Source organism: Ischnura elegans, chromosome 3, assembly GCF_921293095.1.
Source record: "Ischnura elegans chromosome 3, ioIscEleg1.1, whole genome shotgun sequence".
NCBI lineage: Eukaryota > Metazoa > Arthropoda > Insecta > Odonata > Coenagrionidae > Ischnura > Ischnura elegans.
This window is the reverse complement of record NC_060248.1, coordinates 37762382-37788556: the sequence shown is the minus strand read 5'-3', so window position 1 is coordinate 37788556 and position 26175 is coordinate 37762382. Positions and strand designations below refer to the sequence as shown.

General features: G+C 36.5%; 1 protein-coding gene across 2 annotated transcripts; it reads right to left on the bottom strand.

The window, feature by feature from the left end:
- Positions 1 to 1655: 1655 nt before the first annotated feature.
- Positions 1656 to 26173, bottom strand: LOC124155671 (protein TAPT1 homolog). Of its 2 annotated transcripts, XM_046529687.1 has the most exons (12): positions 25968 to 26173; positions 25575 to 25738; positions 25379 to 25476; positions 20167 to 20344; positions 19635 to 19770; positions 17032 to 17129; positions 15375 to 15525; positions 11295 to 11464; positions 8200 to 8557; positions 4797 to 4823; positions 4597 to 4614; positions 1656 to 2607 (listed from the first exon to the last, which is right to left on the bottom strand). In XM_046529687.1, exons 1-12 carry the CDS (start codon positions 26149 to 26151, stop codon positions 2159 to 2161), a joined length of 2031 nt encoding a protein of 676 aa, XP_046385643.1. In that variant the 5' UTR covers positions 26152 to 26173; the 3' UTR covers positions 1656 to 2158. The 2 variants fall into 2 exon arrangements, with proteins under 2 accessions (XP_046385643.1, XP_046385644.1); XM_046529688.1 differs by lacking the exons at positions 4597 to 4614; positions 4797 to 4823 and having other exon boundaries at positions 25968 to 26172.
- Between the last annotated feature and the right edge of the window lie 2 nt (positions 26174 to 26175).

The following is a 26175-nucleotide window of genomic DNA, read 5'->3' as shown; positions in this document are numbered from 1 at the left end:
AGCCTGAGCCGGGTATGGGAAGGTTTCCTGGCCCATTTTAATGCCCAACGGCTATCGCCTTTCGCGCGAAATTCAAATCGGGCCAATGTATCCTATATAAGATCGGAATAGAGCGTTGCTCTCATTCTCTTGAAAACGCTCCCAGTAGGAGGAGTGAAACGTTGAGCGAAAAATGTTTTCAACGCAGCATTTCCCGAAAGGAACTTACAAGATAGATAATGGTATGGTATTTGGAGGAGGCGACCGAGGTCATTTGCGCCATGAGGTAAGGGTAGGTAAGGAAGGGTGGAGAGAAACCCGGCGTCGGCATTAGCCTGCTCTTAACGAAAGGCGCCTGGAGAACCACGGCTTAACGTCCCATCCGACGGACGGAGTGTTGCACTTGAAATTTCCTCCACACAACATTCAAGCAGGGATCGGGCAGTCTCTGAAAATTCTCTGCCGCTGCCGGGATTTGAACCCGGGCCCACCGGGTGGGAAGAAACACTCTAGCCACCACACCAACCCGATCCCCTAGGTAGATAATAATTTAGTATTGTATATATTTTAGTATTTTTGATTTCTCACGTGATGAGAAAAGAAGAAAACTATAAGATAATATGTATCACAAGAAAATGCTTTAGGAATAATGAATGCGCCAACCAGATTGCCGTTAAAGGTTATAAAATACTTCAAAATGGAGCAATATGGATTGATGGTGCTTGACAATCATGTGTCAAAGGCATAATCTAGAAGGTTACTTTGTGGGAAACTTTTAGAATCCTCTTTCAGATGCAAAGTCCGTTTTTCGTTTCATCCTAAATTACAAAGCTGATACGTCTTGTTGTTTTTAGTACAATCCAGACAATTTAGACTATTTATCTTAGACTACTAACAGGGTGAGAATTGCATAACTGGGAAATTATGCTTCGCCTGGTGTTCTTGCTTCTTAAGGAATCTGTGAACCTTAATCCTTTTCCCTGAGGAAGGCATAGGGAACCCATTCTTAATCATCTTTTGTCCCTAAAATTTTTTCAGAAATATTAGTAATTATGCTCAATAGTCATAAAATAAAAAAGATTTAAAAACTTGATTTTCCAATAGGTACCAGCAGAATGGCCGACACATGAAAGAAATTCGACCAATGGCCAACAGGGTGGGCGTGGCAGCCGAGACGTCAGAGCACTTGGCTGCTGATCGAGGGGTCCTGGGTTTAAATCCTTGGTGAGCTCCAAGGACATCCCAAACAAAATCGTCAAAGGACTAGGTGGCCCAGGGAAATAAACTGGCACTCTACCCTGAATGTACAGAATTCACATGCCGGTGGCTTAGTTTTGGGTGAGTTCTACCCTTACCTATACAAACCACCAGTGAGTGACTGACGGCGAACTAAAATCACTACACTTTCAACTGCAGCACTAATGTATGATACAGGAGCTAACTTCTGGCTGTACTGTGTGAAACCTCTCTGTTAAGAAAATTTGTCAAAGGTAAGATTTTAATTTTCATAAGAATATTATAGCTGATACCACAAATATTAATGGTAAACATAAAACTGTAGCTTATGTCAAGGCCAGATCCAGGATTTTGTTCTGGGGGAGGGACAAGGATACCCCGTAGTACAAATCGAACGCAATGATATCGGGACCGCATAAAACATATTGATAAGCATAAAATCTTGTAAATATTTTTATTCATTCAAAAATTTAATGAATAAAATTTTTGGGCAACAGGACCATAACAAAATTTCTGATTTACAGTTCCCATGATAAAAATCACGCTCATTTGTCACCGTGAGTCCAAGAATACCTTTTTTGTTACATTGATACAATGAAAAGTATTGTTACTGGCCATTACCCCTTGTTTCAACAATGAATTTGCTCGCAAATTGTACCAAAAAATCATGAAATGAAAAATTTATCACTAATTTGTACCACCAACTCACCAAAAACAATGTACATACATGAAACATATAAAAATTTCAATCAGCCGCTTTCCAACGTAGTTAACACTTGATTTGAGTTCCTTACACAATGGCTAAGTCTAGTAAAAAAACAACTGAAAAAATCACAGCATTTTTAAATACCACACAACCTCAGACTTGTCTCTGACCAGGGAGATGACAAATATAAATAATAACATCAATGCCCAGTTGTTTAATAATAGGACCAACATACTGTCATGTGTGCTTGGTATCTGTAAGCACCTCCTCAACAGCTTGAGGTATGGCTGGTTCTGACCCCGACTTCTTTTTGCTCAAAGGGCATTCACTCGGAAGAGACACACCACTTGTCACCACTTCTGATGTTGACCCACTGATGTTCTTCATGTCTTCAATTCCACTCTTTTCAGGGCTGTTGAGTTTGATTGGCTCTTCTGCAAGAAGTTCTTCATTCATACAGACACTGTTAATGCAGACAGCACTGTTGGAAAATATAGCAGCTGGCCCCAAAGCTTCTGTACTGGGTGGTCGATTTTCATCCTCAATCTCTGATGGAGATACATCTGTGGATTTGGATGCCTCCCTTCCATCAGGTAAGGAAAGCTTGCGCGATGACATGAAGGCTCTCCTTGCTGACTTCCTTTCTTCTAATCCCATTTTCCTGCGACGAATTCCATTGGAAAGATCTGACATTTTCGAGAGACAAAATATTTCATTAGTCATTCAGTAAAAGCATAGCTTCAGTGATAAGACTTATGTTCATAAAGTAACAATTAAATACGAAGTGAAACAAAAACAAAAAATTTTCATGAGTAATAATTTATGAACACTCACATTAAAATTAGCCACTACGTCTACATGATTCATGTTGCTGTTTCAACATACCAATAACTATGTAAATTAAAAAGGAATATCATATTACAACAGTGTTCTGAGTAACTAAAACAGCCAGGATATACTTTTGACATAACTTCATTTTAAACAGTGCAACACAAAAATGAAATCGAGAGATGGATGATAAATAGATCAAAATTGTTGAGGCAAAGAGAAAAGAGCAAAAAACTGCTCCTCTCCTTCACTAAGCAATAAATTTATTAAAATAATATCCTGAAAATAGTTATCCCGTCATTAAATGAAATTCAATTTCACTATTTTCTCCTCATTCACAACACTCTACAAATCATACCAAGAGATTTAATGATACAATTAAAAAATGTGCTTAAACTTACTGACACTAAACTAGGGCACATTTTCAACAAAGATATATGTAGTAACTACACATTAAAATTCACAAGCCAGAAGAAATTATGGCAAACACCACCACAAATCTGAATGCAATTTCCTTTAGTGAATATTCCAATATGTAATGGAACCACCCTTCCGGACTCTACCTCAATACAACAACGTAGTAACAAAATAGTAAAAATGAAAACCATGTCAAAGTGAATCTACTGCAGAAGGAGGAATCCTGCAAGAGAAAGGGGTAAGCAGAGAATGTCAAAGGTGAAGAACATTGAAGAGATTTAGAATTCGAAATGTGCACCACAAGTCCAGCAAAAGTACAGGCAGTAAAATTGAAAGATTCCAAGGACTTGTCAAATAAAAAAGGAAATACATAAGGAAATAATAATGCTTTGGTAACTGAACCTATTTGACTGGATGAGTAGGATCAGAGAATAGATACCCCTCATTAAAAGGACAAAAGAATCCACTAATTTATTAACCCTTTCGAGACAGTGGAGTTCTCGCCTTAGCATGATTGCTGTACTGAGCCCCAAGAGACTCCTCTCTCCCCTCCGTATGGAGCATTTTTGCATGACATTCGTTAAGAAGGGTCTTGCTGACGATCACGCACTCTCAGTACCAACCTTTTTCAACCCTTCCTAGCGGGGACTCCGCATTATCTCGAATTCCAAGGGTAGTTGGGCTCCCTCCTTTTAGGGTTTATAACCCTACCAGCAGCATTGGTTTGTGGTCAATCATGCTTTGTTTATATGAATTAGCTATATGGATAGTTGTTGCTTGCACGTAAATTGCAGACTTCGAATTGAATTCCTCCTTTTATGATGAGAATTGTCAAATTTTGAACGACACTCTACCATCAATATTAACACATTTAATGCAGCAACAATTTTCATGTTGATGCTTAAGTACTGAAATCGAGATATAAGTTAATATTTATGGTAGAATTTCGTTTAAAAATTGTAAATTCTGCTCAAAAGACAAAGAATTCAATTCTTAGTTTATATTTTTTGAGAAAAGAACAAATATTTATTTCGAAAACTGACTGAATGAAAAATTGAATGACCGCTGGCCCTTACCACAAAGAGGGCTAATACATATAGGACGAGGGGTCCGGGTACCATCATTTCGAGGGTATGCCTAAGTCTCGCTTTGTTGGGCCCAAAAACTAAGACTTCACAAACCTGTGGCCATCACACAAGGGAGAGAGCAAGGAAACGTTTATTTTCAGCATTCGATCGCTTGTGAAGCAAAATCTCTGACGAAAACTTGCAGCTTTCGTCTCCCGGGTCAAGGAACCTCCTGCCACATATTTTCGTCATCCAAAAGGGTTAAGTATGAAATACTAACGTGGGTAATTCCATGCATTCACTCTCAAATTTAAGTGCACGACCTGTCATAAGTTGAATCAATCTACCTTTGGGCAAACTCACCTTCAAAGTCCATAAAACCTGGTTTTTGAATTGCATGAAAAGTGAGGTAAAAAAATTATTTTTACCATTCATTTCATCTGACTTTTTTTCAGTAATTCAAAATGCATAGTATCATAGTATTAAAATATGTATATCAGCAAATAATAGGAACAATTATAACAACTGAAGGTTTAGTGATCATTTAAAACCACAGCACATACCTCCTAAATCTTCAAATCCATGAGAAACTGGCATGAAACATAAAAGCAGACAGATTTAAGGAACACTCTCCTTATGAAAATTGTTGCCTTTCTATATTTAAGATAAATGCCTGTCACTGAACTCTAAATGGAGGAATGTTGATAACCCCACCCAAAGTAAAGCAGAGAAATTGAACATCTGGCTGGACAAAAAAGGACCTTCACCGTAGCAATTCACTTAAATACATGGGATTTCATGCAACTTAGAAATTTTTTTACAGCTCACACATTTTGAAAGAGGTTGTGACTTCATAGGTAACTTGGATCTCAGACAATATGTATTTTTTTCACCTAAAAATGTAAGTATGTAATGTAATATTTTTTTGCACTTTCTCATTTAAACTACACAGGATTTAGGCACCTTTGGAGGGCCCAGGCAGGCTTCATCTGCTCCCATGCACTGTGCATACTAACCAGCGGCGGATACATATGGGGGTGCAGAGGGCACACGCCCCCCCCTTGTAGTGCCGCCCGCATTGCCTAACATTGCAGAACTACAATTGTAACTCTTTTATATCATGAGATGGCATTGTCTTGTACATGTGTGTAATCATTATAAATAAAAATTTCCTAAACTTTGCATATGACTTGATTATTTTTCATTACGGTAAAAGTAAAGGTAGCTCAAGATATCTTTTGTGCCCCCCCTTGAATTTTTCTGAATCCGCAACTGATACTAGCCAGCATTCCATTGATTTCAGTTCCATGATCCCAGAGCATGACAACGTCATTATATCATTGCATTAATGCTACACAAAATTTCTTCAATACGTAATTCATACTAATAGTCTCTCAACCAATAAAAACTATGGATGGCTTACTTCCCGAGATGGTAAAGTACCTACACAGTCCATTTTGTATTAATGTAAAAATCATCACATAAAAATAGAAAAAAATTAACCCATTGGCCATAAAATAGCAAGATAAATCATAATTGCAACTTCAAGATTGGAATGAATCTTTGTATTGTGATCACCATTTCATTATAAAATAAGAAGAAAGGGAATTGACTATCAGAGATTGATTCCATAAAACATTTTATTTGAAAAGTTATGTATATAATTTACCCAAATGCTCAAAAATATCGGGTAATTATAAGTAATTAGCTTTTAATGTCAAAATAATGCAGCATTTGTGCTAATAAATCAAAATTTCAAACTATTATCTAACATCCATGTCTAATGCACTTACGACATTCATTTAACTGATGCTTATAAAGACAAATTTATGATATGTGAAGAAATTTATGATGATTTAAATATATACAAATTATTGGGGAGACAGATGCCTGTAGGCAAAGCCCCTTTATCTATCCAAAGCTACTTTATTTATATCTACAATTTGTATCAAGAAGATTTCTGCCCTTTAGCATATTTACTTGAATTACGTATTTTTCTGCCCATTGCCAACTTTTCCAAGGCATTTCTGGAATTTAATAATTACTGGTATTTTTCCATATTTTCACTTTTACCAACTAGTAACTATTCCATTAAAACTTCAGCGTCATCTAGGGTGGTTTGAAAAATTCAATCCTCATGCTACAACATGAAGGTATACACAAAAAATGTAATGGCCATTTCATGCCTCGAGCAGGGATATTCCATAACCACCAACAATTTTTTTCCTTGAACAAGGCATGCAGTAAAATCTTAAGCCTTTGAAATACCCTTCATTCAGGAAAGGTATACAGTAGACTCTCGTTAATACGAAAAAAAAATTATTACAAAGTTCTCTTTATTGCGAAGCAAATCGTTGGTCCCGATGAAAAGGCCTATCCAATCAATAGTAAAAGAAACGTTATTAGGAAATTACAAACCTCAGTCCCGGTCCCGGCGGTTACAAAATGAACTTTATTACAAAGTTACACGGATAAGCAACGGTATTTAGGTGGATATACTCTATGATAAGTTTTAATTATTGCACCATGTTTAAGTTCTCCTTGTGTACTGTGCCCAAGAGCGTCAACTACGGTTCTTTCTTCACTATTCACGCAACATCATATAATAAGCTTCATTCCTGTGGAGTCATGGTAACTCACAACCGTTCGTAAATTGGATGTACAGGTAGTCCTCTACCTATTCGATTTACGAACTTTCAGAGATAAGAGCATTCAAAAATTTCAAATTTCGAATTTGGCACCTTTCAATTAGGCTGATGTGACACAGTGTGTCATGGAGGAACTCGCACTTTGGGCATAATCTGAAAAAAGTATCATTGAATCAAAGTGAAGCTGTGTTCAGCGTTTCAGCCGTCCTTCCTAACCGTGGAGAGCAATTTTTTTTGCTCTGGCTATGTCGCACGCCCAACTAGATCAGTGTTGCATTCTGCAGGATAATGGTACTCTTCGATGCCTTGCATACAGTCAGGCCGGCGAGAGTTGATCGATGACAACACAAAAGGAGGGACAGAAAATCCTCCGCCAGCATGGTTTGCAGCCAATCACTGTCCCCCAAACGCACCTCACAACCTTGCCTAATCATACAATGTTTTCACATACACATGGAGCACCAACATAAGCCTGAACCAACAAAACAAGCCCTTTCTTCAAATCACCAAAATAAGTAATTCTTCCTTTGCATCCCTAACGCTTGGTGTCGCTTCTAGTTCCTTTCTTCACTAAACCTTTTGTTTACAAGTGACATCAGCATTTTGCTTTCTTATTTGGCAACCTTGGCCCCCACCCCAAACTAGACCCTTCTAACTGTCATCAGACAATTCTCGATAGCTGGAGAGTAGGTTTATCAACTTATGACCAAGGTCTCGGAACGCATCTAGTTTGTGTATCAGGGACTTACTGCATTCGGGAAGTTATTGCATCACGCTGCATTCTTCTAATAAGAAACTGAAATGAATTTTCTTGTTTTAATATATTGGTGGGTAATTTAATTGTCTTTAATATATATGTACTATTTCTTTTTAATGATTCCTAAAAGAAACATTCATACGAACTTCATTATTACAAACCTCCAGTTTTTCGGTCCCGTGAACTTCATAATAAAGAGTCTACTGTAGCTATCTACATATTGACAAATTTTGAAGACCTGTGTTAATGTATGTACCAACGTTTTGAAGAGTCACTGGGTCAAGACATACTATCATATAATGGATAGTGGACAAAAAAATAAACCACCAAAAAATCCATTGATTCTGTCAATAAGTTTGTTAAATAACTATGCATTCAAAATGAACATTTTCGGAAATATGAGCAGAGAATTAATCCTACTTGGGTCTTAATATTAAAAAAGCTGATTTTTCATCAAGAGATGATTTAATTTTATGGTCAATTTTTTCCATAGAGTGATTCCAACTCTTTCAAAAAATAAATATCTCTAAGGGAAATAATAAGTGAATTTGCTCTCATTACCATATCCATGAGGTGTAGCATTATCAATCCGGGATGCCAATGGCTCAGGAGTCCTTATCCAACCAAGGCTTCCACCACTGAGGCTGGAATGCCTGGAGCTTTGAGCTGTGGCCGCTGCTGCGGCAGCTTCCCTCTGGGTTCGGTGCTGGGAAATCAAGTCGCAAGCCTTACCCAAGATCACCAACCCATTGAGGACACGGAAGGAGGCAAGACAAAGGTAGGAGAGAAGCAGCAGAGCGATGGCCGCTGGGCCTTCAATTCGAATGGCGTGAGCCAGAACCCGCACCATCACCACTCCCAGAGGCAATGGAATGAAGCCCATGCGACGAGCAACAAGGTCAGAGTGGTCAGAAAATGCCTGGAAAACATAATGCAAAGGTAATTTAAAATGCACACAAGGAGGGTGGAATTAGTACAACACTTAATTAAAGGGCTAAGAAAGTTATATTATGTCCATATGCACTTTCACTACAAAGGTGGGTGACAAAATATTATGTATATCTGAGACTGCTAAGAATTTTTAAAAATTTCTGCCCAAGTAAAGCAGACAATTTAACTTATACCATATTATGTACCTATCCTAAAAGAAGGAGAATAAAAATAAAAATAAAATAATCAACTGTTCAGACCTGATCTGAAGATGTGACCAGCAAAGGCCACGAAATGTCATCAGAACACAACTTCGATGCAGCTAACCCGAAAAGCAATGGAGAGATATAATAAATAAACTTAAAAAATACACTTTTCTGAGCTTTATCATAACATGTTCACTGTGAACAAATGATATCCAAACAATTTTTAAATCATGATGTAAAAGTTGGTAAGAAGGTGATAAGAAGCTTAATGATTTGTTTCTAAGCCACGTAATCATAGAAAATTTGTACGTAAATATATGTACATACTACAATTATTTGAGTAACTCTACTTTAACCTCCTATATATTTTTACCCATACATATTAACAATAAAATTAAATGCGATGCATATAATTAACATTCTTAAATAATAATGCATATTCCTGTGAAAAAATAAATTTCTATACAGCTATTTAGCCTAAATATTATGAACAGTATGCAGTAATTAAGCCTAAACATTAACTCAGTCATAATATCATGCATACATCAATACAATTATACCCAGAGATGGCTGTATTTTTTTAGTGGACCCTAGAATACACCAAGCGCTAGGCCAGCAGGCAATCTGCATAATCTGAAGGTGGCTACTCATGTAAATGAAAACTTGACAAGCATGCACAACAAATTTTATTGTTCAAGTATGGTGATGGATTGAATTTGAGTAATACAAGGCTGGCAATACTGTGCAGCTCATGTTTGCAGTAAAATAAGGGGCCACCTACAACATACTACTTGTGGTTTAATAAATGTTATGGTGAAGCTCTAAACATGGTGGTTCCTAATTTTTTTTAATTGCCTGAATCGAAAGATTATTACTCCTGGAGTACGTATTTCATGCTTTTAGATTTATATTTTGATGGCATCTATTTTTTGCGATTTAACGAAAAGTGAAAATTTTCAAGTGCACAAAAACACGATGACTAAGTATGAATGCTGGGAAAAGCCAGCATGATATCATTCTGGTTCCAGCAGCCGCTGTGTGAGGCCACATTAGTGCGACGCTATGAGCACCGTTATGATGCAGGCTGCTAGCAGGTAGCAGAGTACCCTGCTAGCAGATAGCACTTGGCTTAAATAAGGATTATTAATACCCTATCAAACGAAGGAAACTTTCCGACCTTGGGCAATTTTAATAAGTAATTATTAAGAGATTTTTCCCTGAGCTCTGTGCCTCATGCATGCATTCGTAATCTCAGATGATGTAAAACTCCTGACAACTCGTATAGCATCTAGGTCCCTGTGACATCATGTGGAGTGGCATTGCCTGGGCGACCATCTGGCCTTTTTCAAATGAGATTAAAATTGACCATTAACATTCGTCTAAACTGGGAATTCTAAAGCCAAATAATTTGTATATTATAAATAAACTAATGGTGGGTTATGAATCACAATCAATGTCTTTCATTTTAGTAACTACCCTATTGTCTTCAGATTTGAGTAGTTACACTGTTAAGTATGCTTGAAAATGTTAATCATATCAAAAACTTCTTGCATTCACCTATAACAATGAAGTGAACAAATAACATTAGAGCTTTCATGATTGACCATAATTCAGAGGAGAAGCAAAGAAAAACCTATGTTCAATGAATTTGGGCAGGTTAGGTTTTTGGGCTGAGAAGCCCTAGTATACTCTCAGAAATTCCTTAACCTAAGGGGAAGACCCAGTCTCCCCTCAGAGCCATCCCTATACAATATACAGTAAACTGTAATTACTAACAACATATGTGAATTGAAATATGAACATGTAATGATACAGCAGAGTCGCGTTAGTTTCAAATATGACATATATCCAAAATCTTAAATATTGTGGCTAAGAATAAGGATCATAAAAATTATCGTAACAAAAATACATGCATTGACCAGTAGTATTTTTTTTTGCAGGATTACTCTCCTCCCAAGCAATACATTAGGTTTTTATTCGGTGAACACTGCTTCAGAAAACAAAATAAATTAGGGATGCTTAAACAAAAATAAAAATCTTCATCAACTCAGGTTAAAAAATAAAGATATTTATGTACATATTCTTGTTGTTGGTTGATTCTTTTTTTGAATTCATACTCAAAACCCATAAAAAAAACCTCAGCAATTAAGTGAAAATTATTAAAAATACAAGGTTGATGTTATGAATGTGTCCAGCAAAAATAAGAAGCGTTGATTCATAGATTCATACATATTTTAATTATCTATATATGTACTGGAGTTTTTACAAACACCGAATGAAATGGGAAGAAAGTTTCAAAAATATGCCCTAATCAAAAGTAAAAATCATGCTTCATCCAATGACATCGAACTCTTACTTAATTTATACGTTAAGCACTATGTAGTGTGTTTTCTTAAAAAGAATAATCCCCAATGGCTTTTTTTAACACATTTGCACAAGAGATAAAAGTGTCCCAAAATGAAAAGTTACATTTTTAATTCTTGACAATACACTTATCTTAATATATGAATGTATTCTTACATGCTTCTGTCGGGTTTGCGCCATATCATAGGCAAGGCTTAGTGTGTAGTCTCGGTAAACGTCTACAGGTAGTTCGTTGAAGCGGGTGATGAAGGCGTGCTTAATCCAGTCCACCAAAACTTCTGCTAGCAGCACCATCATGCAGTCAGGGACAAGAACCCAGAAACGCTCTGTCCCAAGGGAGTATTAGAAAAACAAGACACAGTAACTAAACAAACTCGGCAATTAGTAGGGGTAGCTTTGAATGATGGTGGGATGACAATATAAATCAAGAAGGCAAAAGAGTGCAACCATGATCAAGTTTTAGCGCAGTCAACACCATTCCACTATTTATACGTATGTATATCTTCTATTTAATTCCTTTCATAATTTTATTTCAAGTAAAATGCGATAAACCAACAGTAAAATGATTTTTCATACATACAATCTTCATATCAAGTGAATTTTATAAAATACAAGGTTGATGTTATGAAATATCCCATTTGTTCAGCCAAGAATCAACCTCCTGAGACCTGGGAGAAGAATGTCCTTTTTCTTAAAAAAAAATAAAGATCACATGGCTTTATACAAAAACTTATCACCATAACAATTAACCAATAGCAATAAAAAATCACATCTTACTCAAGATATAAAAATTAATATTAAAATGAAATCTAAACAAATATGAAACTCAATTACAAGGACTTATAGGACAGGAAAATGCCTGACATTTATGATATTTAGGTTGATTTTTGTTCATTAATAAAACTGAAAATTTTTGAGGACACAAATTAGGCAAAATGAAAATGTAATCTAAGAGAAGTTAAAAGAGTGAACCATGGTAAAGTTTTAGCACAGTCCATTCCATTACCCATCCACTTCCATTAACCATTCCATTACTTAAATGTAATATCTTCTATTCACAGGCCTCAGGAGATTAATTAATGCATAATTAGTAAAAAAAAATATAAGCCCTTAAGTAAGAATATTTATAACAACTATTTAAATTAACCACTGATAACCATTGTAAACATGTCACAAGGATGTTAACTAGGCTGTTGAATTATTTTCAGTACATAATAATGCAATTTATTGAGCATTAGTAAAAGCTTGAAATATGAATTTTTTTTAAGTTCAAAAGCAAAGAACCAATTTCCTAAAAATCCAGCCTGTTTCCTACAATCCCACAATAATGAATCCACGTATATCCCTGAATTATATCCGAGTATGAAATCATAAATTGTCAGCTAAAGATATCAAAATGGAAATATAAAGCAAATATGTACACAAGTTTACCTACTTAAAAAAAGCAGCAGCCTGTCACAGGCCAGGAATGATTAAAATTGGAACAAAAAAATTTTGAGGAATACATACATGCTTTAGAAAACATTGATATTGTGCGCTTAGTTTTGGGGGAAATGTGCAAATTTCAGGAGCTGGCGATAAGACGATATTAAGCAATTTTTTACCCATTATGAAAGTGAGAACTCCTTATTTACCAACCAAAGGCAATGCAAACATTTTCTACTGCTGATTTTAAACTGGAATATTTTTTGCAAGTTACAACTGCAAGAACTTCATGAGGAAATGAAGGTGACAGAATTTTTTTCTGAGTTTAGAAGTCAACATTTGCAATTTACTAGCTTCAAGAGGCTTCAGCATGTGTCCAGCAAAAGCTTCAAAAATTTCCACAGTTTATGCAGGAAGGACATTATCAGACGGTGATAAATACAAAAAACCTGGATGCAAATCTAGCTTAAAATATATTTTGCAGTTACCTAGGAAATGCAGTTATCTGTTGATACTAAGAATGAAATTGAAATTTAGCTTTTCGACATAGAAAATTAGGTTTTCACTTATTGATTTCATTTTTTTATCATCGGTTAAGGCCTCCAATGGATTAAATGAATAAACTTAATCACTACACTTCAAAAATCTTTACCAAAAAATGAGAACTGAATTCCATAATGGTGGGGTATTTGAAGGATAAGTTTTTTTATAATTCTATCCTGAAATTGTTTCCATAAATCTTTAAAAATAAAGCATTGAAAACATACTTATTCCCAATACGAAAATTTTCTCAGTGTCCACTTATAGTAAAATTAATGGCCAATAAGGAAATATTCAGGCAGAAATAACATGCTGTTACCACTCCCTACCCTTCCTTTCCTTGCTTCCCTGCTTCAGTTTCCTCTTGCAACCAGTGATTGTGTTCAAGCCCATAAAATATCTACAGAATAGCATCAACTAAGGTCACCAAATGGAAAAAATAAGCAACATTCATTTTGGCCACCAGAAGACCATTAATTACTAATTTAGCATTTATTAACAACAGCCAACCTCTATTGAATGTTGAAGACTATGGAGTTTACTTTGAAAATGGATGAACCATACATAAATGTGAATGAAAGTGGCTCTCTAAGACTAGACTAGTGACAATAAATTCATAGCTAAGCAACATGCATCATAGAATATGAATTTCATTTCAAAAAGCATTATGTACTATGCATTAACAACAGAGAGAAAGTAAGCTGGTGGAACTGATACAGTCTAAGTGCATTAAAAGAGATCATGATTTGACAATATTGTCTGTTCCAGCTAGGATGATGTATAAAAGGCTGGGACAAGGTTATATACAAAATAAGAATTATTGCTGTGATGTGTACTACGGGGGTAAAAAGTATCCCAACACAGTTTGTGCTGCCACCATTGCTTTGCAGGAGAATGGATTCCCTTTCTAACAAAGTATAATCCTTGGAATGAGAAAAGGGAAATTCAAATATGGTCTTACTTCAGCCACCAAGGTCATGACAGTCGTGCCTGCCTGACACCAAGGCTTGAACGTATTTCGTACTCCTCTCTAGAATATTGGCGCATTGGAAATCCTTAGGAATTGTGCCTTCCTTTTTAACCGCTATCTCCCCCTAACTCTCCTATCCATTCCTTCTTCATACCTAATCTGACACTCGTTCTAAAATGCACTTAAAGCCCATCTCCACTTTCTCATTTTCTCGTCCCTGAAAACTTCCGCCATAAATCTGCAAGACGTAATCTGCAAGATACCAATGATGAGGAGCGATTTTGAGCATCAGGAATAATTCTAAACACCAAAATAATCATCACTTTAAAAGGTTTTCGCTCGTCAATTGCAACTGAAAATATTTCCTCAGTGCATATGCACATGATTGCTACAAATTTAAATGACTACACATAATTTTGCAAGGTAAATCCCATAAATCACAAAAAAGTTTAAATTTTATTTTTCCTCGTCAGAAACCAAAACAAAAAAAACTTTTATTTTCTGCAGTTTGATGCATCACTTTCTTTTCAATTCCTTCGTAAACCAATCACTTATTTGGATGGCAAAGAAAGGAAATTGGTGCCTTGTTTGAATTTCCCTCCCTGACCAATGGAAAGGAAACCCACTATCCTGCGGAGCAATAGTGGAGGCACAACCTTTGTTGGGATAATTTTTTCCCACGTAGAACCTATAAATTGAAATGTTTTTGTGGGCCTTGACAACAGATGTGTTCACAGTGACTTTAGGTTTCCATATGCTCTTATTGCCTTTTCATTCTTCTTTCTATCCCTCCAACTCACTTCTACCATCAGCTTTTCAAACCCACTTTTCAGAAGCCTCAAACCTGTCTTGTTTTCTAATACATATGTCGGTGCTAATGCTTCACAAAAAATAAAAATATCCAAGGAAAGGGATACATCTTGAAGACTTACTGATTTGAATGACCAAATCTCCAACCACAGGGGTTTGAGTGGGGATCAGGGAACCTCTCTAAATGCCACTTTTTCTCGTAACTCAAAAATCATTTCCTCTAGCCAAACTATACAAGAGTACAAAGTTAAACTATCACCAGTGCCCTACTCTAAGGCCCTTATTAGACGAGGCACTTCTTGACTGCTTTTGGAAATGACGGAATAACATCAATGTATAACACTTGAAAAGGATGAAATTCAAATGCATATGTAAATAGTGATGTGAAAATCTTCAAAAGATGCAGGCATTAAGAAGAATGACTTAAAAGTAAGAGAACTCCCTGAAAAAAAGTCCATGCAAAATATAGAGTAAAAGGTTTATTGTGTTACCTTCTTTCCAAGAATACTCCTTCATAGTCTGTAACACAACAATGAAGAGCAAAACGAAGAGATGAAATCTCTCTCTCACATCACTGCAAGACACTTGGAATAAATTGTTCTTGTCAAACTTTTTGAAGACGCTTCCTTTCAATTCAACAAACTGAAAAGATGACAGTGCTATAATTAAACAAAGCCATGAATATTTAGTATTTCTAGCAATTATCACTAATTTCAAGTCATATACAGTGCAACCTCGATATAACGACACACCACGGTGCACTAATAAACACTCGCTATAGCGAATTGTCGCTTTACCGGAGGTGGAGCAAATAATAGCCAATATACCTGTTGCGAACAGATATACAGGAACAGGAGTGGTGCGGCGACAGATAAACATCTATCCGATGAACGTAAGCATAAATCCAGGCGAAAGGCGATGTTTTTTTTGCATCACTAAATTTCCTTACTCAAATAACGACTAACTATTCAAACAATTTATAAGCGCCGCACTGAATAAAAATCATGCAAAGCATTGTATCGTCAATCATTATATTTATCGAACGACAGTTTACCACATAAATTTGAGACTGAGCACTCCATTAACTTCATTTCTAACAGATCGCTAGCAATTACAGAGGTTAAGGAGTCTTGATGAAAGTCTTCCGGCGGTGAAACCCTCGCTATGACGAGAGCCAACACCGAAAGGGTCTCGTAAAAACGAATTTTTTAACACGCTCATTATAGGGTAAATTGACGGTGCATCGGCTATCTCTCGTAATAGCGGGGGTGTCGCTATAGCCCGTACTCGCTTTAACGAGGTTCCACTGTATGTACCCAAATTTGATAGCCCAGGGCAATCAATTTATTAAATCTACAGCAAACGAAAGTATATGAGCACACTTACATACTTATAGCCCTTGGTACAACACAGAGTAAGGATTGAGCAGAGAAATCTCAAATGATTTTTCAGCAATTAAAGTCAATGAGTGAAATAGTCAATATGGGGCTTGTAGGAAATATCACAAACAGACCCATGTCCTATTCTTTTGCCTTGATAACAATGAACATGTTGTACATTGAAATGTTGGTGATATACAACAAACTAAAATAGTGGAAATACCAATAAAACTTCACGCAGTTATGATAGTTTTACGCAGCTACCCGCTCTGGTCTCCCCTCCTAAATTGGACTACCTTTTCTACTTACAATAAGGCCTTTAAATTCAATCAATAAATCCTCTTCTCTCCTTTCCCACCCCAACTTATCTAATATTCTACCCTCAAATGCAGTTTATATAATCCTCTCCCCACCCACTTCTACCTCAATGCAAACCCTCAGTCTCCTCCACATCTCTAGGTCTAGTAGGAACTGTGACTATAAGGTTGAGGTTAATGATTCATGAAAACTAAAAAAAGTAACTCTACACCTAAATTACAGATAAATATGGAGTAACATCATTTAGGTAATAATCAACTTTTTCCAGATTCCATGACATGACCATCATCATTACAACTTTAGTTTCCACAGTGGCCTCAGCTTTCTGCTTCTCAACACCAAAGTTGAGAACTCGTGTTAACTTTGACAAGCCAACAAATACACAATATAAATCCTCATTTTCATGAACTTAGTAACATATACGTATACATTTCAGAAAATTAATACTCACATTGTTAGACATCATGATGGTTAGGAGAGCTTTGTTGTTCGAGTTGATGGCAACGTTCAAAGTGGTCGCTTGAAATAACACTAGGAGACTGTGCAAAACTGAGAATTTGTTAAGTAATACTTTTATAGTGTTTTAGCAGTAAAAATAAAATGAATTGCAATCTATACCATGAAGGAACAGAGATCGGCATTTGCCTGACAAGATGCAGAGATCTTTAGGTAGCAAAATAACACAGGTTCAAAAATAAATGTATCCATTACTACACACATAAAAACAGAAATTGAAAGAGATATTCAGGAAATGTGCTCAGGGAATTCCAAAAAAATTCCAGCGACTAAAAAGAGGTCTTATAACACCAATTTGAACATTAATTGTTACATCCCTTTAGATATAAAGCATAGATGCTGAGGCCAAAACTTGTAAAGATGAGCAAAGATACAGAGGCTAAAAATTATAATAAAACAGAAGTTGCAACTAATGTGCCAATTGGCTGGTCTGCAAAGCAATCATCAAATTCAGTAGGCAGCCCACATCACATGTTTGCCTGTTCAATGTTCATCCATTTCCACGGTAAATGGGCTGATAAAGGTTTTTTTCTACTCCCTAACAGACAAAGGTCGAAATTGTAGCGATAAGTCTTATAATTAAATGAAATCAAATCACTATGTTTTATTCCACACTTTATTTTAAATCGTACGACCGGTTTCAACACTTAGTGTTATCATCAGGTACAATTAGATGGGTGGCACGCTCTTAAATAGGTAAACGTGGGTGGAAGGGGGGTATCAAAAAAAGGGGGGCGGGTGGGAATGAATATTGATGGCGGGTTTGACAATTACAAACTGTTCCAAAAAGTCCATTTTTCTCCCTTTGTCAATACAATGTAAAATCCTGGGTTCAAAATTACACCAATGGTACTTGTCACACAAATGTCTTGCTATTCCAGAGGATTCGTCAATATTTAAAAAACATCATCGATGTTCTTTTTTTTTTGTGAATTGCCCCACTAAACTTTGTAATGACCATATGTTCCTCTCCCAGTCACCTTTACTTAACGTTACACTACCACCCCCCTGCGACCCTCAACCTTGATTCCCTCATGTCTTTAAACCTTTTGAGAACCCCTCCCCCTTTGTTCCTTGTCGTTTATCCCATGCAAGCCAGCCCAAGGCCTTCCCCCACTCCTTTCTTCAAAAATCAGCTTTACCCGCCATCAATATTCATTCCCACCCGCCCCCCCCTTTTTTGATACCCCCCTTCCACCCACGTTTACCTATTTAAGAGCGTGCCACCCATCTAATTGTACCTGATGATAACACTTAAGTGTTGAAACCGGTCGTGCGATTTAAAATAAAGTGTGGAATAAAACATAGTGATTTGATTTCATTTAACATGAAGCAATTCCACAAAGTAACGCCTGAGACCGTGTCTTATAGTCTTATAATTGGTATAGCTCTTTCATAACGCCACAGATGGTACTCATGAAATGTAAATAAACATGAAAAGTATATATAGGGAAAATTTGCAAGCTAGTTATATACAACTTCCCTAACTCTTTGACTTCTTTCAACAATATTTTGCCTTCACCACTATGGAATTGATGGGACAAAAATCCCTTCAAAGAGATATATGCCACAAAAATAGAGAGGACAAAAGGCACACGTGATGCGGGTTGCCTATAAGTTCCAAATGTTACACGACAGAACCCATATTAACACGTTCCCTGCCACATGCCACCACATGGAGTCTCACATGAGGTCAAATTTTATTTAATGAGATACCATATGGCATCTCATTGCACTACTATATTAAATTCTTGGCACATTTTTAATATAGTAGATTAACAATCATCCAGAATACATAGGTACTCCAGGTGGGCAGTTCATTGGTAGCTCAATATTTGCCTAGTCTACAACCTTCAAAAATTAAGTTTTTTTTCGGGTGTTAGATGTGAGTTAGTGAGCAATTAAACAAACTGTGAAGCACCAGAGGACCTAACATTTCTTCTATTGGTGAGTGAGAATATTCTTTCTCAGTAGCACAACATCATTGACATGGTACATATCAAATTTTAACAAATACATATCTGATGTCCACAAAATCCAAAATATAAAAATCATTAAGTCATTGAAGCAATAGAAACACTTAACAGATATAGATTAATAAATGAGCAATCCCTTCCTCAAAGATGCAGACAGTTGAAGTACATAATTCATAGCAATGCCAATACCAAGTAACTTGGTAGGCAATCACAAGTATGGGTTCAAATTTACACCAAGGATGAAATTTGCATAAAAAAATAATTTGGCTTACCTGGGATTCCAACCTATATCATCTGATTATCAGTCAGGTATGCTGCTAGCTGCTGCTATCAGACTTGGTGGTGTAACTAGTAGCATACATGACCATCAATCAGGAGATACAGGATCAAATCCTGACTAGGCCAAATCATTACTTCATGGCACATTTCAACCAAAGTTCAAGTAATATTTTGCAACTGTAAAACAAAACTATTTTGAGTCCATGCAACAAGCTTCATTAGGGCTCATTCTAGGCATTGAAGACATACTTCAAATTATCAATGTCAAGCATGATAAGGATACAGACATATGAGGCAGCAAACAGTAGATGTGGAATAACACCCAAATGCTCTCTCTTCCTATCCCTTGGTTCAGTTGCTGTCCAGAATAGGGCATCAATTGTGTCCTGGCCAAAGGCAGAAAACAACCTGTCTCCAACCTATGGGAACAAATTTAAATTCTTCAGAATTTTTAATGCTAGAATTAAGAGTGATATAAATGGCTATAAACTTCAAATGTAAACATGTAGTAATGAAAACAGCAGTAAAATTGTAAAATTGTCGCATAGCAATTGCAATATGTAGTAGCAAATCCACAAGAATATTCCAGTTAAAAAATTGGAGTAACAGATTTAGTACACACGTAAGCAAAACTTTAATCAATTTTACCAACCAGTATTAAGTGGTAGGTAAAACATACTCACATGGACAAGCAAAAATGACCACTAAACTATTGCAAAAAGTAGGGATCAAATTATAGAATAATTATAATTAGAAGAAAATATGTATGCATTATTATTGTGCTAGATTGATTATTCGCTTAATGCAGACATTACCTCAAGCATATTATAGAAGATATAAAGCTTGATCACAGATTGGCTTTTGATGAGATGGTACATCATTGATGTGTCTATGTACAGCATCATCATACTACATGATATTAATATACTAGCTTTCAATAAATCACAAATTTCAGCAGGTGTGAGTATGCTTCTGGATTTTAAATGTTTCACCCTGGAAAACAATAGATAGCATTATTACTTTTCTGAGTATACATTTATTTATTTATTCAGAATATGGGCAGCTACCCAGTATGTACACAAGCATATAAAAATAACACATAGTACATATTCAAACTATGCATAAATTATATTGGCATGGATAAAATAAATGCATTAAATTTAAATCAGAGTTATAAAAATTGCAATAATCAGGTGAAAGTTTCTAATAATGATTTCTTTGAAAAACGCTTGAAACTATCCAGGCAAAAGTGAAACAAATCAATAGATGAAGGAAACATATTCAACTCTAATCAAACTGGCGAAAGGGTTTCATACATGTAATTTCTGCTACAAATAAAAACATAGTACAATGTCTAAAGGTTATGAGTTATAACAATTGGTACTCGAAAAGGCAATAAATTCAATAGATTAGGAGAAAACAACATATGAAATAAAAGAACAAAATGTCTAGATATAAGCTTATATCACTAGAAGTAAAGCGCTAGGGCTTTACTTCTAGTGATCTTAGGTCCATGCCTTCATATACCTCACTGTATGTAACTATGGATATATAAATCAATGCCACATTTCCTAGCACACATTCTTGAAAAAAAAAACAGATATTTTTCTAATCTTTTTACTAAGATATTAACAATGGCTTCATTTATATTATCCCAAAAATGTTCCTAACAATACCTGAATTGCATCACATGTCATTAGCAAGACCTTGTACCAAAAAAAAATGCAGATCCTTAAATGCAGTTAGCTATTGACAGATATAAATTAAATGAGTAGTAAAAAATCTAATTTTCAAAGAAAAATAAGTCATAGAAGACAAATTTTGATAAAAATATCTATATATTCTGTATATGTCTGTCTATATCTGTATAAATCTGTATATTAACAAGAATTATACAGAAATATACACATATGTGGTCAGTAATACACACTGATTCATTTAATCCATTCCCTGTAAGTTTTTTGCATATTCAGCCATCTTTTATCCTGGGCTACAGCAGATGAGGACCCAGGGCAGGCCCTTAGAAGGTAACAACCACTGGGGCCAGGACCCAGTACATCAACTGATAAGCGAGATTACCCCAGGAGGGGATTGGAGGGGAAGGAAAAAGGAAGGAGGTGCAGCCGCGATTAGGAGCCCACCTACGCCTCTTGGGTGAGGATAGGATTGGAAGAGAGGGGATAGGGAAAAACCCGCTCCCTCATTGGAGTGTCGCGGCCTACTACTAGCAAAATGATGATTTGATGTTTCCACAGAAAAGAAAGAATTCCCTACGAGGAAGAGAAACCATACGATTTTCCGTAGATATCCTGAGCTACAACCTTATTACACAGGAGAGGCCTACTTGCTCCAATGACTCCTAAAAGGGACTGGCAGGAGTCAAAATTACTCCTAGAAGGGCAGCCCCAACCAGACAAATCAAAAGTTAGGAGCTAAATGGAAGGTGAACAACATATAATGATGAGACATAAAAAATATACATAATTGCAATGGATGTTACAAACACTACCAATATTTAAATAAATAAAAGATCATAGCACTTTTCCACAAAATTTTTTACTGTGCAAAATGGGTTTCGGCTCACTGAGCCATCATCTTGAACAAGACACTGCAAAACATTTGAAAATCACCTTTATACTCTTGAGAAGGAGTAGGGGAGGATTTGACATCTTTGAAGAAGGGGGTGGGAACAGGCCTACAGAGTAGAGATAGAGGGGAAAAGATAAAACTATGGGATGTGGGGAACCCACGTTGGAAGGAGGACTCTAGTCATAACTGTACAATAACGACACGCATAAAAAACAGGAGGGATTGAGAAGAGTAAAAAAGGGGGGTAGGGTAAAAAGAGATAGGTAAAGAAAAAGGTATTTAGAAATGGAGAGGCAGGAGTAAGTAGCAAGGCAGGAAAAGAGGGGGTGAAGGGTCCCTTTAGGTTAGCTGAGAAGGAGTGAGAATTAGCAGGGGTACTGGGAGGGGATTACCAGCAAAAGAAAATGGTCAACACAATTAGGAGAGAGGGTGGGCGGACGGGAAAAACCCTGTGGATGTTGGGGTCGGTTAAGGCAAGGGTGATGAAAGAATTTGACCATTTGTTTTCGTGAGGTTTTTGAGGTCTCCATCATGCAAATTCTTAGCAAGAATAAGTTCTTATAGCATAAAGAAGAGAAGACAAAGAAATAAGATTAAGGAGATTGAAAAGAAGGAAGTAAAAATGTAAGTTGGGACGTGGAATGCTTGGACAATGATGAGGGAAAGTAAGTTAGAAAATATCAAACAGGAATAGAAGATGAAATAGTCAATATTTGAGTCATTGCTATGTAAAATGTAAGGAGAGTGAGGCATACTAGGTGATATGGCTACAGGGCAATATACAAAAAGAAGGGAAGATGATAGTTTAAGAGGCATAGCTTTTGTTCCTAATAAGAAACTGGAAAAAGGAAGTAGGCGGATATCAGGTAAAGACTGATTCACACAATCACATTTTCTGTCCCTCTGAGGGATCACTCTTACACCCATGACAGACAATTACACAGCACAATATACAGAATACTCCAGTCTGCTTTAGTCATCCAATGAGTAATGGTTTCGATACTTGGAGCCGACTAATTTGATATGTTAGAACAGATAACATCCACAGCATTGAAAAACAAAAGGCTTCAGCAAACATAGGAGATCTGAAAGCTCAAAACAGGATAATTCTGGTGCTTCCTTAATGAAAACTAGCAAAAAAATTCACATAAGGATATGGGGCCCTTGTGGTCACAGTCTTTCTCTAGGCATGATCAGAGCGGGTGACAGTACCACGGATGACTTCCTCAAGGAAAACCAAAAAAATGCCCTGGGGTAGATGAGCCCAGAGGTGTGCTTGATGCCTCCTCATTCAACCACAGAACAAATAGCCGGCTTTGTGACTCCCTAGTTGTCATCATTATGGACCGATACCTTGAGCCTCACTTCCCCGAGCCTTTTTCTCCCTTGCCTCAACCACTAATTCCTTCGAATGTGGCAGTATAAAAAACAAAGGCACAAGGGAAGCAATATTGGCCCTAAGACTGCTCATAGAGAAGAGAATGGAAAAGAACAAGCCAACATTCGTTGCGTTTGTGGACTTAGAGAAAGCATTTGACAACGTGGATTGGAGCACAATGCTTGGAATACTAAAGGAAATTGGGGTTCTTTATAATGACAGAGGAATCATCCACAGTTTATACAAAAACCAAGTAGCCGTGATAAAATCAGGGCCCAGCTGTGAAGAAGCAAGAATTATGAAAGGAGTGCGACAAGGCTGTACATTGTCACCCATAATTTTCAACGTTTACATTGAAAAAGCCATTAATGAAATCAAAGAAAAGGAATTGGGAGTGAATATCCATGGAGAAAAAAATTAGCATGCTAAGATTTGCCGATGACATAGCCGTTATAGCAGAAACAGAGAAGGATTTGAAAAATATTCTGGTTAATATGGGTAGGGTAATGAGTAGATATCAACTGAAAATAAGCACGAAGAAAACCAAGATCTTAGTATGCAGCAGAAGAGAAGAAGTCAAGACCAACATTAAAATAGGGAGGCAAAAACTGATAGAGGTGGATGAATTCTGTTATTTGGGAAGCAAGATAACTAGTGACGGGAGAAGCAAGAAAGAAATTATCAGCAGAATAGCCCGGGCGAAGAGAGCATTCACCAAAAGAGAGACCTGCTTACAGCGGGAAACTTAAATATGGAAGTAAAGAAACAATTTATAAGAACCTACATCTGGAGTATGCTCCTAAATGGAAGTGAGGCATGGACAATGACCGCAGCGGAGAAAGCAAGGATAGAGGCCTTTGAAATGTGGTGCTACAGAAGAATGATGAAAATCAAATGGATCGACCGAGTTAGTAACGAGGAAGTCCTAAGAAGGGTAGGAGAGAAGAGAAGCCTCATGAAAACCTTAATAAGAAGACGGAACAACCTTATAGGCCACATCTTGAGACATGATGGCCTGATGAAGACAATTGTCGAAGGACAAGTGGAAGGCAAGAATGGAAAAGGAAGACCTCGAACAAAATATATGGAACAAGTAAAGAGAGATGTGAAAGAGAAGAAATACGTAGGTGTGAAAAGATTAGCTGATAGGAGAACTGAGTGGAGAGCTGCGTCAAACCAATCCTAGGATTGTTGACCAGTGATGATGATAACCTATATCGTCTATACAAGATTATTAACCATTCAAGTGTTCCATTCACTGAGTTTTTCCTCTTTTGCCATCAATAAACAACTCCCAGACTTGAATGAAACAATGAAAAAGACAGATTTGCAATAAGTTCTCATCATAGAGGCTAACAATAAGGTCCTTAACGTTAAGAGGAAGAGCCTAGCCTTCGGAAAGGAATATGATATGCATTATCTTCCAGGCAGTACGCTACCTGGAATTCAGAGGCACATATGGCATACAAAGATTTAAATCCTTGTATGCCATATGTCAAGCAAAAATAAGGCTTACAAAAAATAAAATCTAAACTTCCACATAAGATGCTGATAGTAGGTAATGATTAAAATGGATGGTTGATGGATTGAAACATAACACAGGGAATCATAAAACCAATTATAACATCAGAATAAAATAAAAAATAATTTAAGCTGATCATATGAATTAGACCATTACATCATCTAATACTCGATGGACAGCAAAATATGGTTATATCTTCGAGATTATAATCTAAGCTACAGTGCATACAAATAATAACCAAACGCTGACACTTAATAAATTCTAACCACCTTGCATTGCATTTATAATTTTCAATAGTAAAACTCAAATGAGTACAAAGGTGCGTGGACACGTAGAACCGCGCAAGATTAAATAATAGATCATAGGATCGTTGTCAAAGACAAGAAACAAGGATAAGTGATGCAGAATTCATCAATTTACATCCTAAATCTAAAGTTTTCGGGATTGGCGCTTTCAGTGTAGTATAGAGAAACTCACTTCCTCTCCAACAAAGTAAACATGGGATATAAAAAGTAAAATATCAATGCCGAATACTCACCCGAAACATCCCAAAATTGGACGACTGATAACGGCCCATAAAGCGAGAATAAAACGTAATGGTAGAAAAGTGTAGGCAAATAGAAATGAATCAGCACACTGAAATAAACATTGGTCATTAATTGCATTCTTGTAGGTTATTAATGAAGGAATCATTCAGGAATACTTTGGCGTTATTCAATCAAATATTTCGTTACCTGGAAGAACCCATAAGCCATAAATTTTTCCACTTCACGTGGAATTTTCAAAAATGAGTAAACTTTTTCCCTTCGGGCTGAGTACCGCTCTTCGTCATGTTCAAGTAAATACCCACGGGTCAATTCTACTTTTAGGAACTGGAAGAGTGATGGTGCAGGAGTGGCTGAAAAATAGAAATAGAGGCCATGAATTAACAAATTAATCAGCATGCCACACAGTTGTAGTGTGTATACGTGTAAGCAAGGAGACATAATGTGACCTGATTACAGCAGCGATTTTAAAATTAAATCAAACCCAAAAACGAAATTTAGAGGTAAATAACATGGTATAAACAACAGGATGACCAATATCTCAACTATTTGTCCTCCAAATGCACTTAGTCAAGTATTTACATTGTCTCTTTTCGACTTTATCGACACCACTGGATTCCAGTTCTTCATTTTCCAAGCCGTTTTTAGTTTCCTCATCTTCGAGCAAATCTTCCACTTTGTTTTCATGACTGTAATGAATTTTGGTTGTGGACATAAAGCGTATTTTTCTCTCAGGAACGGTGCCGTCTGCATAATCAGACGACATTGTACACTAACTGCCATCTAAGCA